This window comes from Mobula birostris, chromosome 4 (assembly GCF_030028105.1).
Source record: "Mobula birostris isolate sMobBir1 chromosome 4, sMobBir1.hap1, whole genome shotgun sequence".
NCBI lineage: Eukaryota > Metazoa > Chordata > Chondrichthyes > Myliobatiformes > Myliobatidae > Mobula > Mobula birostris.
Window position 1 is genome coordinate 162840606 of NC_092373.1, and position 16157 is coordinate 162856762.

At 41.3% G+C, this 16157-nt stretch overlaps 1 protein-coding gene across 4 annotated transcripts in view; it reads right to left on the bottom strand.

Annotated features, from left to right (window-relative positions):
- Positions 1-16157, bottom strand: part of wrn (WRN RecQ like helicase) — a 161537-nt gene that overhangs the window by 35797 nt on the left and 109583 nt on the right. For all 4 annotated transcript variants that reach the window (XM_072256371.1, XM_072256372.1, XM_072256370.1 and 1 more), the window contains 3 exons: positions 14983-15070; positions 4398-4510; positions 3669-3783 (listed from right to left, as the gene is read on the bottom strand). In XM_072256371.1, coding sequence (XP_072112472.1) covers positions 3669-3783; positions 4398-4510; positions 14983-15070 — 316 coding nt within the window. The remainder of the gene's footprint in view (positions 1-3668; positions 3784-4397; positions 4511-14982; positions 15071-16157) is intronic.

The following is a 16157-nucleotide window of genomic DNA, read 5'->3' on the forward strand; positions in this document are numbered from 1 at the left end:
ATATGTCTATCCACGGCCTCCTCTACTGTCAAGATGAAGCTACACTCAGGTTGGAGGAACAACACCTTATATTCCGTCTGGGTAGCCTCCAAAGTAATGACATGAATATTGACTTCTCTAACTTCCGTTAATGCCCCACCTCCCCTTCGTACCCCATCCGTTATTTATTTATTATTATTATTAATTTTCTTTTTGTTTCTCTCTTTCCTTTTTCACCCTCTGTCCCTCTCACTATACTCCTTGCCCATCTCTGGGCTTCCCTCCTCCCTCTTTCTTTCTCCCTAGGCCTCCTGTCCCATGATCCTCTCATATCCCTTTTGACAATCAACTTCCCAGCTCTTCCCACCAATCCCTCCCCCTCCTGTCTTATCCTATCATTTCGAATCTCCCCCTCCCGCTCCCACTTTCAAATCTCTTACTACCTCTCCTTTCAGTTAGTCCTGATGAAGGGTCTCTGCCTGAAACATCAACTGTACTTCTTCCTATAGATGCTGCCTAGCCTGCTGCATTCACCAGCATTTTGTGTGTGTTGCTTGAATTTCCAGCATCTACAGATTTCCTCGTGTGTGGCATTCAAAAGCTTGGGCACCCCGGTCAAAATTTCTGTTACTATGAATAGCTAAGTGAGTAAAAGGTGACCTGATTTCCAAAAGGCATAAGCTTAAAGATGACACATTTCTTTAATATTTTAAGCAAGAAAACTTTTTTTATTTCCATCTTTTACAGTTTCAAAATAACAAAAAAGGAAAAGGGCCCGAAGTAAAACTTTGGGCACCCTGCATGGTCAGTACTTAGTAACACCCCCAGTAACATAATTTGCAAGTATCACAGCTTGTAAATGCTTTTTGTAGCCAGCTAAGAGTCTTTCAATTCTTCTTTGGGGGATTTTTGCCCATTCTTCCTTGCAAAAGGCTTCTAGTTATGTGAGATCCTTGGGCTGTCTTGCATGCACTGCTCTTTTGAGGTCTATCCACAGATTTTTGACGATGTTTTGGTTGGGGGAATGTGAGGGCCATGGCAAAACCTTCAGCTTGCGCCTCTTGAGGTAGTCCATTGTGGATTTTCAGGTGTCTTTAGGATCATTATCCTGTTGTAGAAGCCATCCTCTTTTCACCTTCAGCTTTTTTACAGACGGTGTGATGTTTGCTTCCAGAATATGCTGGTATTTAATTGAATTCATTCTTCCCTCTACCAGTGAAATGTTCCCCGTGCCACTGGCAGCAACACAAGCCCAAAACATGATCGATCCACCCGCTTGCTTAAGAGAGGTTGGAGAGGTGTTCTTTTCATGAGATTCTGCAAACTTTTTTCTCCAAACATACCTTTGCTCATTGCGGCCAAAAAGTTCTATTTTAACTTCATCAGTCCACAGGACTTGTTTCCAAAATGCATCAGGCTTGCTTAGATGTTCCTTTGCACACATCTGACGCTGAATTTTGTGGTGAGGATGCAGGAAAGGTTTTCTTCTGATGACTCTTCCATGAAGGTTATATTTGTGCAGGTGTCACTGCACAGTAGAACAGTGCACCACCACTCCAGAGTCTGCTAAATCTTCCTGAAGGTCTTTTGCAGTCAAACAGGGGTTTTGATTTGTCTTTCTAGCAACCCTATGAGCAGTTCTCTCGGAAAGTTTTCTTGGTCTTCCAGACCTCAACTTGACCTCCACCGTTCCTGTTAACTGTCATTTCTTAATTACATTACGAACTGAGGAAATGGCTACCTGAAAACGCTTTGCTATCTTCTTATAGCCTTCTCCTGTTTTGTGGGCATCAATTATTTTAATTTTCAGAGTGCTAGGCAGCTGCTTAGAGGAGCCCATGGCTGCTGATTGTTGGGACAAGGTTTGAGGAGTCAGGGTATTTATAAAGCTTTGAAATTTGCATAACCTGGTCTTTCCTAATGATGACTGTGAACAAGCCACAGCCTTAGCAAGCTAAATAAGGTCTAAGACCTTGGTAAAAGTTATCCGAGAGCTCAAATCTCTTGGGGTGCTCAAATCTTTGCATGGTGCTCCTTTCCTTTTTTTCATTCTAAAATTGTACAAAACAAAAATAATACACTAATCTTGCTTAAAATGTTGAAAAGAATGTTTCATCTTTAACTTTATGACTTTTGGAGATCAGTTCATCTTCTACTCACTTAACTATTCACAGTAACAGAAATTTTGACTAGGGGTGCCCAAACTTTTGCATGCCACTGTATAAGTATGCACTGATCAGGCAGCAAAGATCCTAGTCCCAGATCATTTGAAGTCACTGGCAGGGAAGCTCATATACACTGAAGGAAAATATCTCAGTATTGGCACTAATCTGATGTCTACTGGGTGAAAGCAATCAAATGAATATCCTCCTAATTTTTTGGTGTTTTAAGATCCAAAAAGATGTATGTATACATCAATGGGTATCAAAAGGATTTAAAATAGATTTCAAAATAGGCATAGAAAGTTTTCCAGTAAGATGGCAACGCACTCAGATGCAGTGGCCTCTTGGAGGCCAACCAAAGGTTTTTTTTGTCTTTTTTATGATCGCAAGACAAAACTGGACTTTAAGAACTTCAAGTACTGCAGGTCCACCCCCATCAGTGAGCTGCTCGTTGGTGGAGGAGCTGACTTGGTGTGGACCGAGTTGCTGCCTGTTACAGGAAGGCATTTAAGGCATCATAGTTGATGCTTGAAGGCGGCGTGCAGTGTGACAGCAGGTAATTGTCATGGACATTTCTCTTATTATCACAAGAACCCGTTGGACATTGACAATGTATGATGCTGCAGACTCATTTCCCTTGTTTGTTGCTGTGATAGACATCGGGGAGCTGCGTGGCTTTGGTTGTAATTATAACTAGGCCTCAATCCACGGTCTTGCCTGCTGATGCAGTCCAGGAAAGGAGACAGCAGAGGCAGTGTAGCATGGCATCCATATTTGGTTGGGGGCTGACCTCTCAAATCAGTGCGACCCTCCAGTGACTGATCCGAGGAATGACTAGCTGGATTGTATGTGTTTGTCTGTGCAATGCTGGGAACTGCTAGAATTTTAGAACACGCCACTCAGGGACATATACACATTTTTTTTAAGTGACTGTATGTTTGCTTGCTAACTTGAATGTGCTGTGTGTGCCTTGTACTGTGTAGTGTACTTGTTGCCCCTTGCCCCCTGAGGAACACTGTTTCATTCTGCTGTATCCATCTACAGTTGAATGATAATTAAACTTGAATAGAGCATGGCCATTCCACAATCCAGTCTCCCTTTCAGTGAGAGTCTAATTGTACAAGTTTGTTCATCCACTGATAGCCCCTATTTAAGTCATTTGTGGCAGTATGGTAGCATTTTGCTTTACAGCACCAGAGATCTGGTTTCAATTTCCACTGTTCTGTGTCCAGAATTTGCACATTCTCTCCATGACTGTGTGGGTTTCCTCTGGGTGCTCCAGTCTCCTCCCACGTTTAAAAGACATACGGACTAATTAGGGTTAGTAAGTTGTGGGCATGCTATGTTGGCACTGGAAGCATGGCGACACTTGCGGGCTGCCCCCAGCACATCTATGGATTGTGTTGATCATCGATGTAAACGATCCCTTTCACTGGATTCTTCGATATACATGTGGCAATTAAAGCTAATCTTCAAAAAACGTTTTAGGAGACAGATCCAAAAAAAAGTGTTTTTTGTGCAAAATACCTCCAATTGTTCGGCTTTACAGAATTCCTTGATAATTTTCAGGAAAGGAGCAAGCACAGCTGATTTAGCTAGAGACACACCGTCAATTCTTTTCAGATTATCCGGAGTTGTTGGCCTGTTGGTGGAAAGAAAAGGAATTAAAATGGGCACTTTGAATCTACATAAATGTCATTCACAAAATAATATTGACACAAAGTAGTTATAAGGGCACTAGAGGTGATAGTGAAGACAAATACTGGAAACATCTAACAGGTCAGACAACAATTAACATTTTAATCAAATCCTTCCCACTACCTTTCACTAATCCACTTCCTTACTTTTGCCCTTCCCCCAGAATGCATCCATTATACCACTTGTCCTTCACTTGCCCGAGATGAAAGACTATCTGCACTGTGACAAGAGATTGACATTGTTTGCCAGTGCCAATACATTTTTAAAGTGCTGCCAATTTTCTCTTTCCATTTTACATATCAAAATGTTGCTACAAGACTCTTTATTCTTGTATCTTACAGGTCCAAAACTAAAAAGTTACTTCAAAAAGTACCATAATCATAAGATATGAACTAAAATCCAGATCAAGAAGCATTAATCACTTTTCAAAACAAATAAAATTTCAAATACATATCACCAGATGTTTTTAAGTCAATGAGCTCATTGTCTATTTGCACTAGCGAAGTTATATGCAGTTCTATCATCTAGACCCAAATGTAGCTTCTTTTTCAACAATACCTTATTTTGGCAAACTCTAGTAGTATTTTGTTCGTGGCCAAAATAGCTGGAGGAACATCTTTCTCACTGGCAATATTCTGCCTTGCTGTCAGCAATTTACCATATAATTTGCCCTGTTGACAAAATCACAAAATTCAGGAACACAATATAACAACAAGAAAGCATACTATAACCTCAATGCTTTTTATTAGGAAAACGGCCTTGCTCATAAAACAAAGAGGAACTCAGCAGGTCGGGCAGCATCCATGGAAACGATGAGTCGACGTTTCAGGCCAGAACTCTTCATCAGGTTCCGGCCCGAAACATCGACTCATCGTTTACACGGATGCTGCCCGACCTGCTGAGTTCCTCCAGCGTGTTATGAGTGTTGCTTTGACCCCAGCATCTGCAAATTATCCTGTGTTCATAAAACAAAGAACCTGTTATTCACAAAAGGATAAGGAAAATACGCAATAATCACGATGCATACAACAAATAAAAGAATGGGAAATTTACAGCTAAACCTAACACAGCATGTACTGTAAACACAAGAAATTCTGCAGATGCTGGAAATTCAAGTAACACACATCAAATTTGCTGGTGAACGCAGCAGGCCAGGCAGCATCTCTAGGAAGAGCTACAGTTGATGTTTCGGGCCAAGACCCTTCCTGACGAAGGGTCTCGGCCCGAAGCATCAACTGTACCTCTTCCTAGAGATGCTGCCTGGCTTGCTGCGTTCACCAGCAAATTTGATGTGTGTTGACAGCATGTACTGTTAGCTTTCAAGACATCACAAAACTTCACAGAAGTTAAGGAATTAAATATAAAAATAGGATATTGAGGCACAACAGACTTTGATGATATTAGGTGGTAATAGGCTGGACTTGTTTGTGGGGAAAGAGTAGGAGAGAGAGTGTTATAATTGAAGTAGAAGGTTACAAATATGAATATAAAGTCATAAATTGAGACAGAAGGGTTATAAAGTTTCAGCAATTATTAGTTTAATAATCTTCCACATTGGTTAAGCAATAGCTATAGGCAAAGACAGTCAAATCCCATAAATGGAAACCACAGAGGAGAGTAAATCATTACAAAATCCCAGAACTAATTTGCTTGATTGAGTTCTGGCTGTATTTCTCCCTCCTAAAACATGGGAACTTGCTGATAGTAGTCCAGTTATCTCAGAGGATAGAGGTCATCAGTACAATTTTATATGGGACCAGATACCACTTTAATAAAATAGATGGATAAAGGAGAGGAACAGTAAGAAAATAGGAACAAGGAAGACACATCAGATTGGAATTACAGCTAGGATGAAGGGTGAATGCTATCTCTATATTCTTCTGGTTTCAAGACTCTGGTTAATGCTGCTGTGTAGTGCTAGTTCAGGTAAGGTTCAGAACTGAAGAAGTAGACTGCAAGTCTCTCTGATTAAAAAGCAAAGAATACAGTTTTCTTTTTCAAGTGGAGAATGCCTGATCCTAGCAATTTTTGCTCAGAGATCCTCAATGTCAAAAATTTTATGTCAACCAATCAAAGATTGATTTTTACTTCAGAAGGGATATTGTTAAAACAGGTTGAGTGTACCGGTTCGCAAAAAAACTCTGGAATGTTGCATTTCCCTTCTGTTTTTCATGTCCTATCTTTGACTCCAGCAGAAACAGTTCCTTGAAATCCATTACCTTATCCATTTGTCTAAATACGTCACTCTTAGCATTCTCAGAACTGGATGCTGGTTGCGGTCAGAGCATGTGGGAATTAATTTCCCTAGATTGTAAATCATAGAAACCAATAATTTCAGAGTATATAAACTAAATGACTGGGCATTAACGCATGAAGGGGAAGCTTTTCAGCTACTATCAGAAGAATAGAAACAACTGAAGAAGTCCACATGGGATTACAGTTGTAAGGAACTATGCAATCCAAAGAAGGTCTGGTAGGTTCAGCGGGTCATCATGAAGTCCATTTTAAACAAGAAGTAAAGACATTAAAATACTGAAGGATCTAGTGCTTTCCCAACGTATATGACGAATAAACTCTTCTTGGGATTCCAGCCAGGTACGGGTATCAATTTTAACCAATGTATCAATGACAAACTCAGCCACCTTCATCAGGGATGATGCCCGGTCATGTCTAATCCGGTGGTATTTGTACCCCCATTGTCCATCCCTCCAGATTGGTTAGTCCTCATCCAATCAAGTTTCCGCTGTCCCACTTTGTTTTAAAATCAAATTCCAGTTCTTACGTAGAGCAAGACCTCCGACTTCGTTAAAAAAAAATTCCTCTAGTTTTATTTCAATGGCTTCCTTCACCAAGTGGTCTCAAAAACCATTGGCACAGCACAGTAGTTTTGTGCCGTCAAAGTCGATCCCATGGCCATTGTGAATGTAATGTTCTGCTACCACCGATTTCTCCAGGTAACCCAAAAGGATATACCTCCTATACTCCTTGATGTGAGTTTCCACTGTGCGTCCGATATACGCTGCTCCACGTTCACAGGGAATCCTGTAAACACCAGCCATCCTGAGTCCCCGGTCAACTTTGACCTGGGAACATCGTGCGTAATTGTTTTACTTCCTCATTGAGACTGTCCAGTTCCAAAATAGTTTTCGTACAGTTAATACTTCTTCAGATACGTTAATGACACCTCCATAGTGTGTCCTCATGGACTCCAGGCACTTCAACAGTTCCACGACCATATGAACAGCATTCATCCAAACATTCAATTTACGATGGAGGTGAAGTAGAATGGTTGCCTCCCTTTCATGGATGTTTAGATTAGATTAGATTCAGCTTTAACTTTATTGTCATTGTGCCGAGTACAGATACAAAGCCAATGAAATGCATTTAGCATTTGACCACAAATGCAAAGAATAGTGTTATTTACAAAATAACTGCGAATGAAAAAAGTGCTACAGCACACAAATATGAAAGTACTGAGACAGTACAATACGGATGCAATACTGCTTAGCGCTGTGATGAGAGGTTCAGCAGTGTCACAGCCTCAGGGAAGAAGCTCTTCCTGTGCCTGCTGGTGCGGGAGCGGAGGCTCCTGTAGCGCCTACCGAATGGGAGAAAAGTAAGAAGTCTATGGTTAGGGTGAGATGCATCCCTGATGATGCTTTTCGCCCTGCCCAGGCAGCGTTTATGGTAGATGTTCTCAATGGTGGGCAATTGGGTGCCAATAATCCACTGGGCAGTTTTCACCACACGCTGGAGTACTTTGCAGTCCATACGGGACAATTGCCATACCACACTGAGATGCAGTTGGTGAGTATACTCTCAATGGTACAGCGGTAAAAGTCCGTCAGTATCCTGGGACAGAGGTGAGTTTTCTTCACGCTCCGCAGGAAATAAAGGTGCTGTTGCACCTTTTTGATCAGGATCGAGGAGTTCAGGGACCAGGTGAGATCCTCGGAAATGTGGACACCAAGGAATTTGAAGCTTGATACACACTCCACTACAGTTTCGTTGATGTAGATGGGATGTTAGTGTGACTCCTGGAGTGCCTGAAGTCCACAATGATCTCCTTGGTCTTCTGGGTGTTAAGGGCCAGATTGTTGCTGGCATACCACGCAGCCAGGTGCTGAACCTCGTCTCTTTAGGCCGTCTTGTCATCCCCTCTGATCAGACCAACCACCGTGGTGTTGTCTGCGAACTTGATTATGGAATTAGAACCATGTACAGGAACACAGTCATAGGTGAAAAGGGAGTACAAAACAGGGCTCAGCACACAGCCTTGAGGCACACCAGTGTTCAGGGTGAGAGAGGAGGAGGAAGAGGTTGTCTAACTTAACTGACTGGGGTCTGTTAGTCAGAAAGTCCAAGGTCCAATTGCAGAGGGATACAGTGATACCAAGCTGGCGAAGTTTGGTGATCAGCTTGGAGCAGATCACAGTATTGAATGCTGAACTAAAGTCAATGAACAGCATTCTGACATAAGAGTTGGGGCTGTCCAGGTGGGTCAGGGCAGAGTGAAGTGCTGTGGAGATGGCATCCTCTGTTGACCTGTTGGTGCAATAGGCAAATTGATGGGGGTCCAGGATAGAGGGCAACCAGGATTTCAGATGTGATAGAACCAGTCTCTCAAAGCACTTTGCAATGATGGGGGTGAGTGCAACTGGACGGAAGTCATTCAGGCCCGTGGCAGTGGAATGCTTCGGCACTGGCACGATGGTTCTAATACGATGGAAACCGGATGGTAGCCTTGGACATGGTACCTATCGTAAACCCACTCACATGGACTTGTACCTCAACAATACCAGCCACTACAACACTCCCAACATAGAGCGATTCTTTCTACTTTAATTAACAGTGTGAAAACTATCTCAGACTCAGAGTCTCAACGATTATGCATGATGTTCCTACGCAATGGCTATAAGGTGAAGGAAATCAAACAGGCCCTTAAAACAGCCAACGGAAAACCAGGAAACCTGACAACAAGGAGGAACCTGTCGCTACCACCTGTCTTCCCTATATTTCCACGGTTTCTGGTAAGGTTGCTAGGATCCTGAAGAAATATCAAATTAATACCATACACAAACCCATAAGGAAGTTCAAATCATGGCTTATGCAGGTCAAAGTTGAGTTGACCTGAGATGCAGGATGGCTGGCATTTACAGGATTCCCTGTGAATGCGGAGCAGCATATATCGGCCAGATGGGACGCATAGTGGAAATTCGCATCAAGGAGAACAGGAGGTGTACCCATTTGGGTTACCCGGAGAAATTGGCGGTAGTGGAACATTGCATTCGCAATGGCCACAGGATTGATTTCAACGGCACTAAACTAATGTGCCGTGCCAATGGTTTTTGGGACACCTGACGAAGGAAGCCATTGAAATAAAACTAGAGAAAAAGAATTTTAACAAGGACAGAGGTCTCGCTCTAAGAACTGCAATTCGATTGTAAACAAGATGGGACAGCAGAAACCTGATTGGATGACAACAAACTAACCAGCAGTAATGGACAACAGGGGTATAACCACTGGATTAGTCATTCCCAGGCATCATCCCCAATAAAGATGGCAGAGTCGGTCATTGAAATGTCGGTTAAAATCAATACCTGTATCCGGCTGGAAGACCAAGAAGAGTTTATTCGGCATTAAAACATTGTTGACATTAATGCATATCATTAACATTATCAGTCCTAAATAAATGAAATGACATTGAGGCTTCAAAATTGAAGACTAGATCTGCATCTAAAGGACCTTTCCAATTCACCAAAATAAAAATAAAAGTGACTCAAAAGACATGTTATTCCTCATCTCATTAAAAATACACTGGCAGAATTTCTACTGTGACAGCACTTAAACTATATTAAGCATGTATACCTGATGATTTAAGTAAATCAGTGTTCATCACACTTCCAAAGAAAGAGGGAGCAACAGAATGCGAGTTACATCGTACAATAACCCTGATGAGCCACGTGGCAAAAATTATTCTCCAGAGTAATCATGATGACAGCAAGACGCTGTATAAAACCAGGAATCAGTAAAGAACACTGAGGCTTTGTAGAAAACACTGGAACCAGAAATGCAATTTTCATGCTACAGGTGATCTGTGAATGAGCCATCCAGGTACAAAAAGACATCTACCTATGTTTCATTGACTATACAAAAGCTTTTGACACTGTCAGACAGCAAGATCTTCTGGAAATGCTTCAAGATCTTGACATAGATGGGAAAGATATACATTTCTTAAGAACCTTATACTGGGACCAGATAGCATCCATCAGAATAGAAGGAGAAGTGAGTGAGTATGTGAATATCATGAGAGGAGTCAGGCAAGGTTGTGGCTTTTCACCAGAGTTATTCAACCTGTATAGTGAAAATATCTTGAGAAGTATCAAAGACATCAAAGGATTCACAATTGGAGGCTATAATATAAATAACATCAGATATGCTGATGACATCGTACCAATAGCTGACTCAGAAACAAAACTTCAAGAACTACTCACTATAGTGGCAGCAGAAAGTAATCACAGAGGCCTCTCAATCAACACTAAGAAGACAGAAAGCATGGTCATCTCCAGAAAGACAAATATCCCACAATGTGTGATCAAGATACAGAGCTACGGTAGGAAACTTTGTCACATGGTGTGAGCAGAATTATCTACAGCTTAATGTGAAAAAGACTAAGGAGCTGGTGGTAGACCTGAGGCGAGCTAAGGTACCAGTGACCCCTGTTTCCATCCAGGGGGTCAGTATGGACATGGTGGAGGATTACAAATACCTGGGGATACGAATTGACAATAAACTGGACTGGTCAAAAAACACTGAGGCTGTCTACAAGAAGGGTCAGAGCCGTCTCTATTTCCTGAGGAGACTGAGGTCCTTTAACATCTGTCGGATGATGCTGAGGATGTTCTACGAGTCTGTGGTGGCCAGTGCTATCATGTTTGCTGTTGTGTGCTGGGGCAGCAGGCTGAGGGTAGCAGACACCAACGGAATCAACAAACTCATTCGTAAGGCCAGTGTTGTTGTGGGGATAGAGCTGGACTCTCTCACGGTGGTGTCTGAAAAGAGGATGCTGTCTAAGTTGCATGCCATCTTGGTCAATGTCTCCCATCCACTACATAACGTACTGGGTGGGCACAGGATTACATTCAGCCAGAGACTCATTCCACTGAGATGCAGCACAGAGCATCATAGGAAGTCATTCCTGCCTGTGGCCATCAAACTTTACAACTACTCCCTTGGAGGGTCAGACACCCTGAGCCAATAGGCTGGTCCTGGACTTATTTCATAATTTACTGGCATAATTTACATATTACTATTTAACTATTTATGGTTCTATTACTATTTATTATTTATGGTGCAACTGTAACAAAAACCAGTTTCCCCCAGGATCAATAAAGTATGACTATGACTATAAATGCAAACATCAAACGTCAACAAATTCAGATATCTTGGTAGCCTAATAACAAGTAATGGCAGGTGCGACACAGATATCTAATACAGAATAGCAATGGCGAAAGAAGCTTTCCAAAAAATGAAGACCATATTAACAGACAGAAAGATGAGCATGTATACTAAAAACAGAATACTGTTGTGCTATATTTATTCTATTCGGATTTATGGGAGTGAATGCTGGACCATTTCCCCAGCAATGGAAAAGAGACTAGAAGCAGATGAATTATGGTTCTACAGGAGAATGTTAAAAATATCATGGACCACACACACATCAAATGAAGAAGTTCTCAGAAGAGCCCAAGCAGTTCGATCACTCATACCAACAATAAGAGAATGACAACTTTGATTCCTAGGACATATCATGCAGAAAAATGAACTAGAAAAACTCATACTCTCTGGAAAGATTGAGGGGAGCAAACCTAGAGGAAGACCTCGGCTTATGTACACCAAAAGCATAGCCAGGTGGCTGCACATTGAGGAAATGGAAGTCATCCAAAAAACGAAGGATAGATCTATATGGAAAACCATGGTCACCAAAGTCTGCATCGGATATGGTACCTAGACAGACAGACATGAAACGTGGGTGATGACCAAAGGAAAAACCGGCTGGACTCACTTAGCACTTTAGTAGAAGGGTGTTTATTAAGTGCATCAAATTAATGAAAATAGTGAAAAGAAAACTGCCAATATTTACAAAAAGATATCTACCAGAAAACACAATAATAGCTTTGTACTATTTTTGTCCAGTGTGAACTCCTGGCAGCCCCAATCTCTCTCTCATATTGAGAGTGCTGAGCTCCATTTTATTCGGCACTAGGACAAAATTAACAAGACTACACGTGAATTAGAATATGATGCACCCTCAATGTAGTTACAATCATATTACAAAATAAACTTAAGTATTTACCTAAATACAGCACAGAGACAACATATACGCATTTACACACTTCCAATACTAAAGAAATGGAATATTCCGCTCGGTATAGTGGGAAAGGCACCATAAAGTCTGTGTGTGTGTATATGTGTGCATATGTGTGAGCATGAGTGAAGAGTGCGTTTACCGAGTGCTCTCCGTCACAGCATGTAACAGGTTGCGAAAAAACATCTATTATTTGATGTACCCTACAGTGGGAGGCTCCAAAGGTAGTCATAGCCGAAGGGTGGTAGTGGGGATGAGCTCCTACTGCTAAACAAATGCTCTTCATGGCGTGCGTCTCAAACAGCCTCTGACAACCAAGTCCAACTCCTGGCCTTCATGTGTGGCATAGTTCTTATGCCTGGCGGAGCTGTTCTCACTGACAGGGGAAGGGGCAAAGGCGGGCCACTGGCGCCTTAAAACCAGTTGCTCCAGGCAGATGGGGCTCGTTAACCACGGATGGTAGCTCATCTAGGAGAGAGAAAACTCCGATTTCAAACCTCCGCTGCCTTGTGGCTATACCCTCTCACGAGAAAGGCTTTGGGAGTAAACCCTAAGGAAAAATCCGGAGTTGGAGTCGGAGTCCCGAAGGTGGCTGATTGCTGTACCCAGCACCGGCATGGCAACTCCTGCGATGCTGCTGGCACCAAACTGTATCGACTTTCGCCGTTCCTTTGGACCTGTCATCAGCATGGAGAGGGGGTCCCACTGCATGGGCAACAGACGGATCTCCATATCAACTCTGCCCTGGCTTCGTTTCAGTGACTACCAGAGGCACAGTACCCATGGTCAACCATGACTGACGGAGACCACACACACACACACACACACACACACACACAGAGGGAATGATAAATTACAGGATGAGACCATTGTGCCCATGTCAAGTTACAGGATAATTGTGGCGAGAGAGGAGCAAAAATGGGTTATACATTATCTAAATGTTTAGACATCAAAACCAAGTTCTGGGTTAGAATGCAAACAAGATGGCTTAACATGTAGAATAACAAATTCACAAGTGTGGATTCATAGGATAAAACCTAAAAGATTCATAAACTGTTACAACACAGAAAAAAGCATTTTATTTACCTTCATGTAGACAATAAAGGAACTAGTAGTTTGATGGATTTTTCAGTATATCTGCTTTTATAGCTGTTAATTTTTTGGGATCTGGGTAACATGGGGATGGCAAGCATTTATTGCCCATTCTACATGAGCCACCAACATCCTTTATATGATGTTACTATCTGTTACAGAGGACTGGCGATAAACTAAGTCAGGATGGAATGAGACTTGCAAAAGAACATGCAGGTGGTACCACACAAGCTGCTCTTATCCTTTTTGTGGCAGGGGTTTTGGATTTTGCAGGGGCCACTAAAATAACCTGCATAAACTGTAGCCACTGTGTTACTGGTGAAGAGCGTGAATGTTTAGGGTGGTAAATGACATGTCAGACCAAAAGACTGCTTTATTCTGGATAGTGTGCAGCCTTGACGGTTGTTAGAACTGAATTTATCAAGATAGATAATAAATATTGCATCAGGTTTTTGATGTGCCTTGTAGGTAATGGAAAGTCAATAGGTATCAGTGGTGTGTTACATTCCAAAAGGATACTCAGCTGAAGTACTCTATTTATTTATGTATCTGGTCTAGTTAAATTTCTGATCAATGATGGTCCCTTCCAGGAACTTGTTTCTGGAAGGCTCAGCTATGGAATACAAAATGTCTGTTGTAGGTCATGAGGCTCTCTATGGTCATTGTCCAAACTTACCACCCGATGTCTGAATGTTGTCATAATCTTGTTTCACTCAGACTTCATTTACTTGGAAATTGCAATTAAACTGAAAGTTTTCACAATCGTCAACAAACTTCACTATTTTTTACCTTATACGCAAGGTTTGTAATGAATCATGAATATGTTTACGCCTAGGACATGCCCTGAGGAACTACAGCAGTAATGTCCTGGGGCTAATATGCTTAACTTTCAGTAAACACAGTTACCTTCCTTTCTAAGAGATATGGCTCTAATCACTAGGGACTTTACCCCCTAATTTCCACTCTACTTTTAGTCACAGCAGTCAAGTGCTGCTTTGATGTCAAGACAATTACTCCCATCTCCTCCCTGAATATTATCTCTTTGGTCTATAGTAGTCCTTGCAAAACCAAAATTGAGCATTGCTGACCATACTATTGATGAAGATATGCTGCTGGGTAGCACTATTCATGACAACTTCCAACACCTTGCTGATGGTTGCAAGTAAACTGACTGTGCCATAAATTAGCTAGATTGGATTTGCTCTCCTTGTTAAGAAAAGGAACAGAGCACACTTGTGCAATATTTCGCATTTTTGATAAATGTCAATGTTGCAATTTTTCTGGAGCAGCTTAGCTTAAGATGTGGTTAGTTCTGAAACACAGATCTTTTGATTCCAGTGGTTAATGTATCCAATACTCCCAGCTATTTCTCACATAGATTAAATCAAATAGAATGGGAGCTGGTATCAAAAGAGGAAATCAAGAGGAATCATTCATGTCGTACTCAGCCAAACATGGAGGCAAAGGTTTTAGTCCCTACTTTAGTACTCACATGCTGGGTCCTTGCATCACTAACAGTGGGGATGATCTTGGAATCTCCCTGTCAGTCATTTAATTGTCTATTAACATTTGAATATGATTGGTAGGATTACAGAGCTTTGATTTAGTCCATTGGATGTCATCTCTACCATGAAAATAAAGCACAAAATGACAAACCATAGCTTGTTGCGTTAAAATGCATACCTGCAACTCCAGTTCCCTGGGTGATGGGGTTGGTTCAGAGGGAACAGTTTTTACTGGAGATCCAGATGACGGTGGAGTAAAAAGGTGACTACAAAGAACATAAAGATGGAAATATTTTAATTAACATTCGACGTCAAAGATTCCTAGTATAATAGTTATATACACAGATAAAAATGCTATACATATTTAAAATCACAGATGGTCTGAAAATTGATGTGGTGGCAACTAGGACTATTCAATGAATTTAAGGAGGAAGAAGAGTGATATAGCACACTGTCAAATCAGATAAAACACAGAGTCACTGAAATAAATGCAAGATCACAGTAGACATAAAAGAAGGGGCAGCAGGAAGACAGGGAGTTGTGGGGTGGTTGCGAGAGGATAAGGAGTTGTTTGCCATTGTTGTATGAAAGTGAAAGTGAACCAAATAAAGCCAAAGAACACAAGAACTTTGAGATGAATTAGCAGATGGATGCAGACTATAGTGAGGCCATTTCCCATAGTGACTGCAGGGAACACGTATATTTGTAGTGAACATAGCTGGAAAATAAGAGCCATCTCTCTGTGCTCTGTATCCTGATCTTCCAAAAAGCGTGTGTTTAAGACAGCTGTCAGTCCTCTAATGCTACATGACAACTGATTTACATAATCAAACACTTTTAAAAATAATTTTAAACTTGCTGAAGAACAGTCCTCACAGATCTAAGTTATCTCTACACTATGCTTTAAACCTCACTACTGAGTTGCACTACTAGTTATCAAATTTCACAAACCCTTCACAGCATGCTATCATTGACACTACTGATATCTCATATTTAAGGAACAGCTGTATCTTTTAATACTCAACCAAAATGTAAAAGGTCTAAGATACCAAGACCAAATCAACAATCTCACTGGCACCGATACAAATATTCACTAGCACACCATTGTTGTTACATTGAGCTACACCTGGAATATTAATTAATGGTCAATGTAAGAGATGTTTTATTCAACTAGATTCACAAAACAGCCCATTTATCAGAATCAGATTTATTATCGCCGCCTATATGACATGAAATTTGTTGATTTTTGGCAATATAAAAACATAACATTACTAAATCCGACAAAATAAATAGTGTAAAAATAAGGAATAATGAGGTACTGTTCATGGGTTCATGGACCATTTACAAATCTGA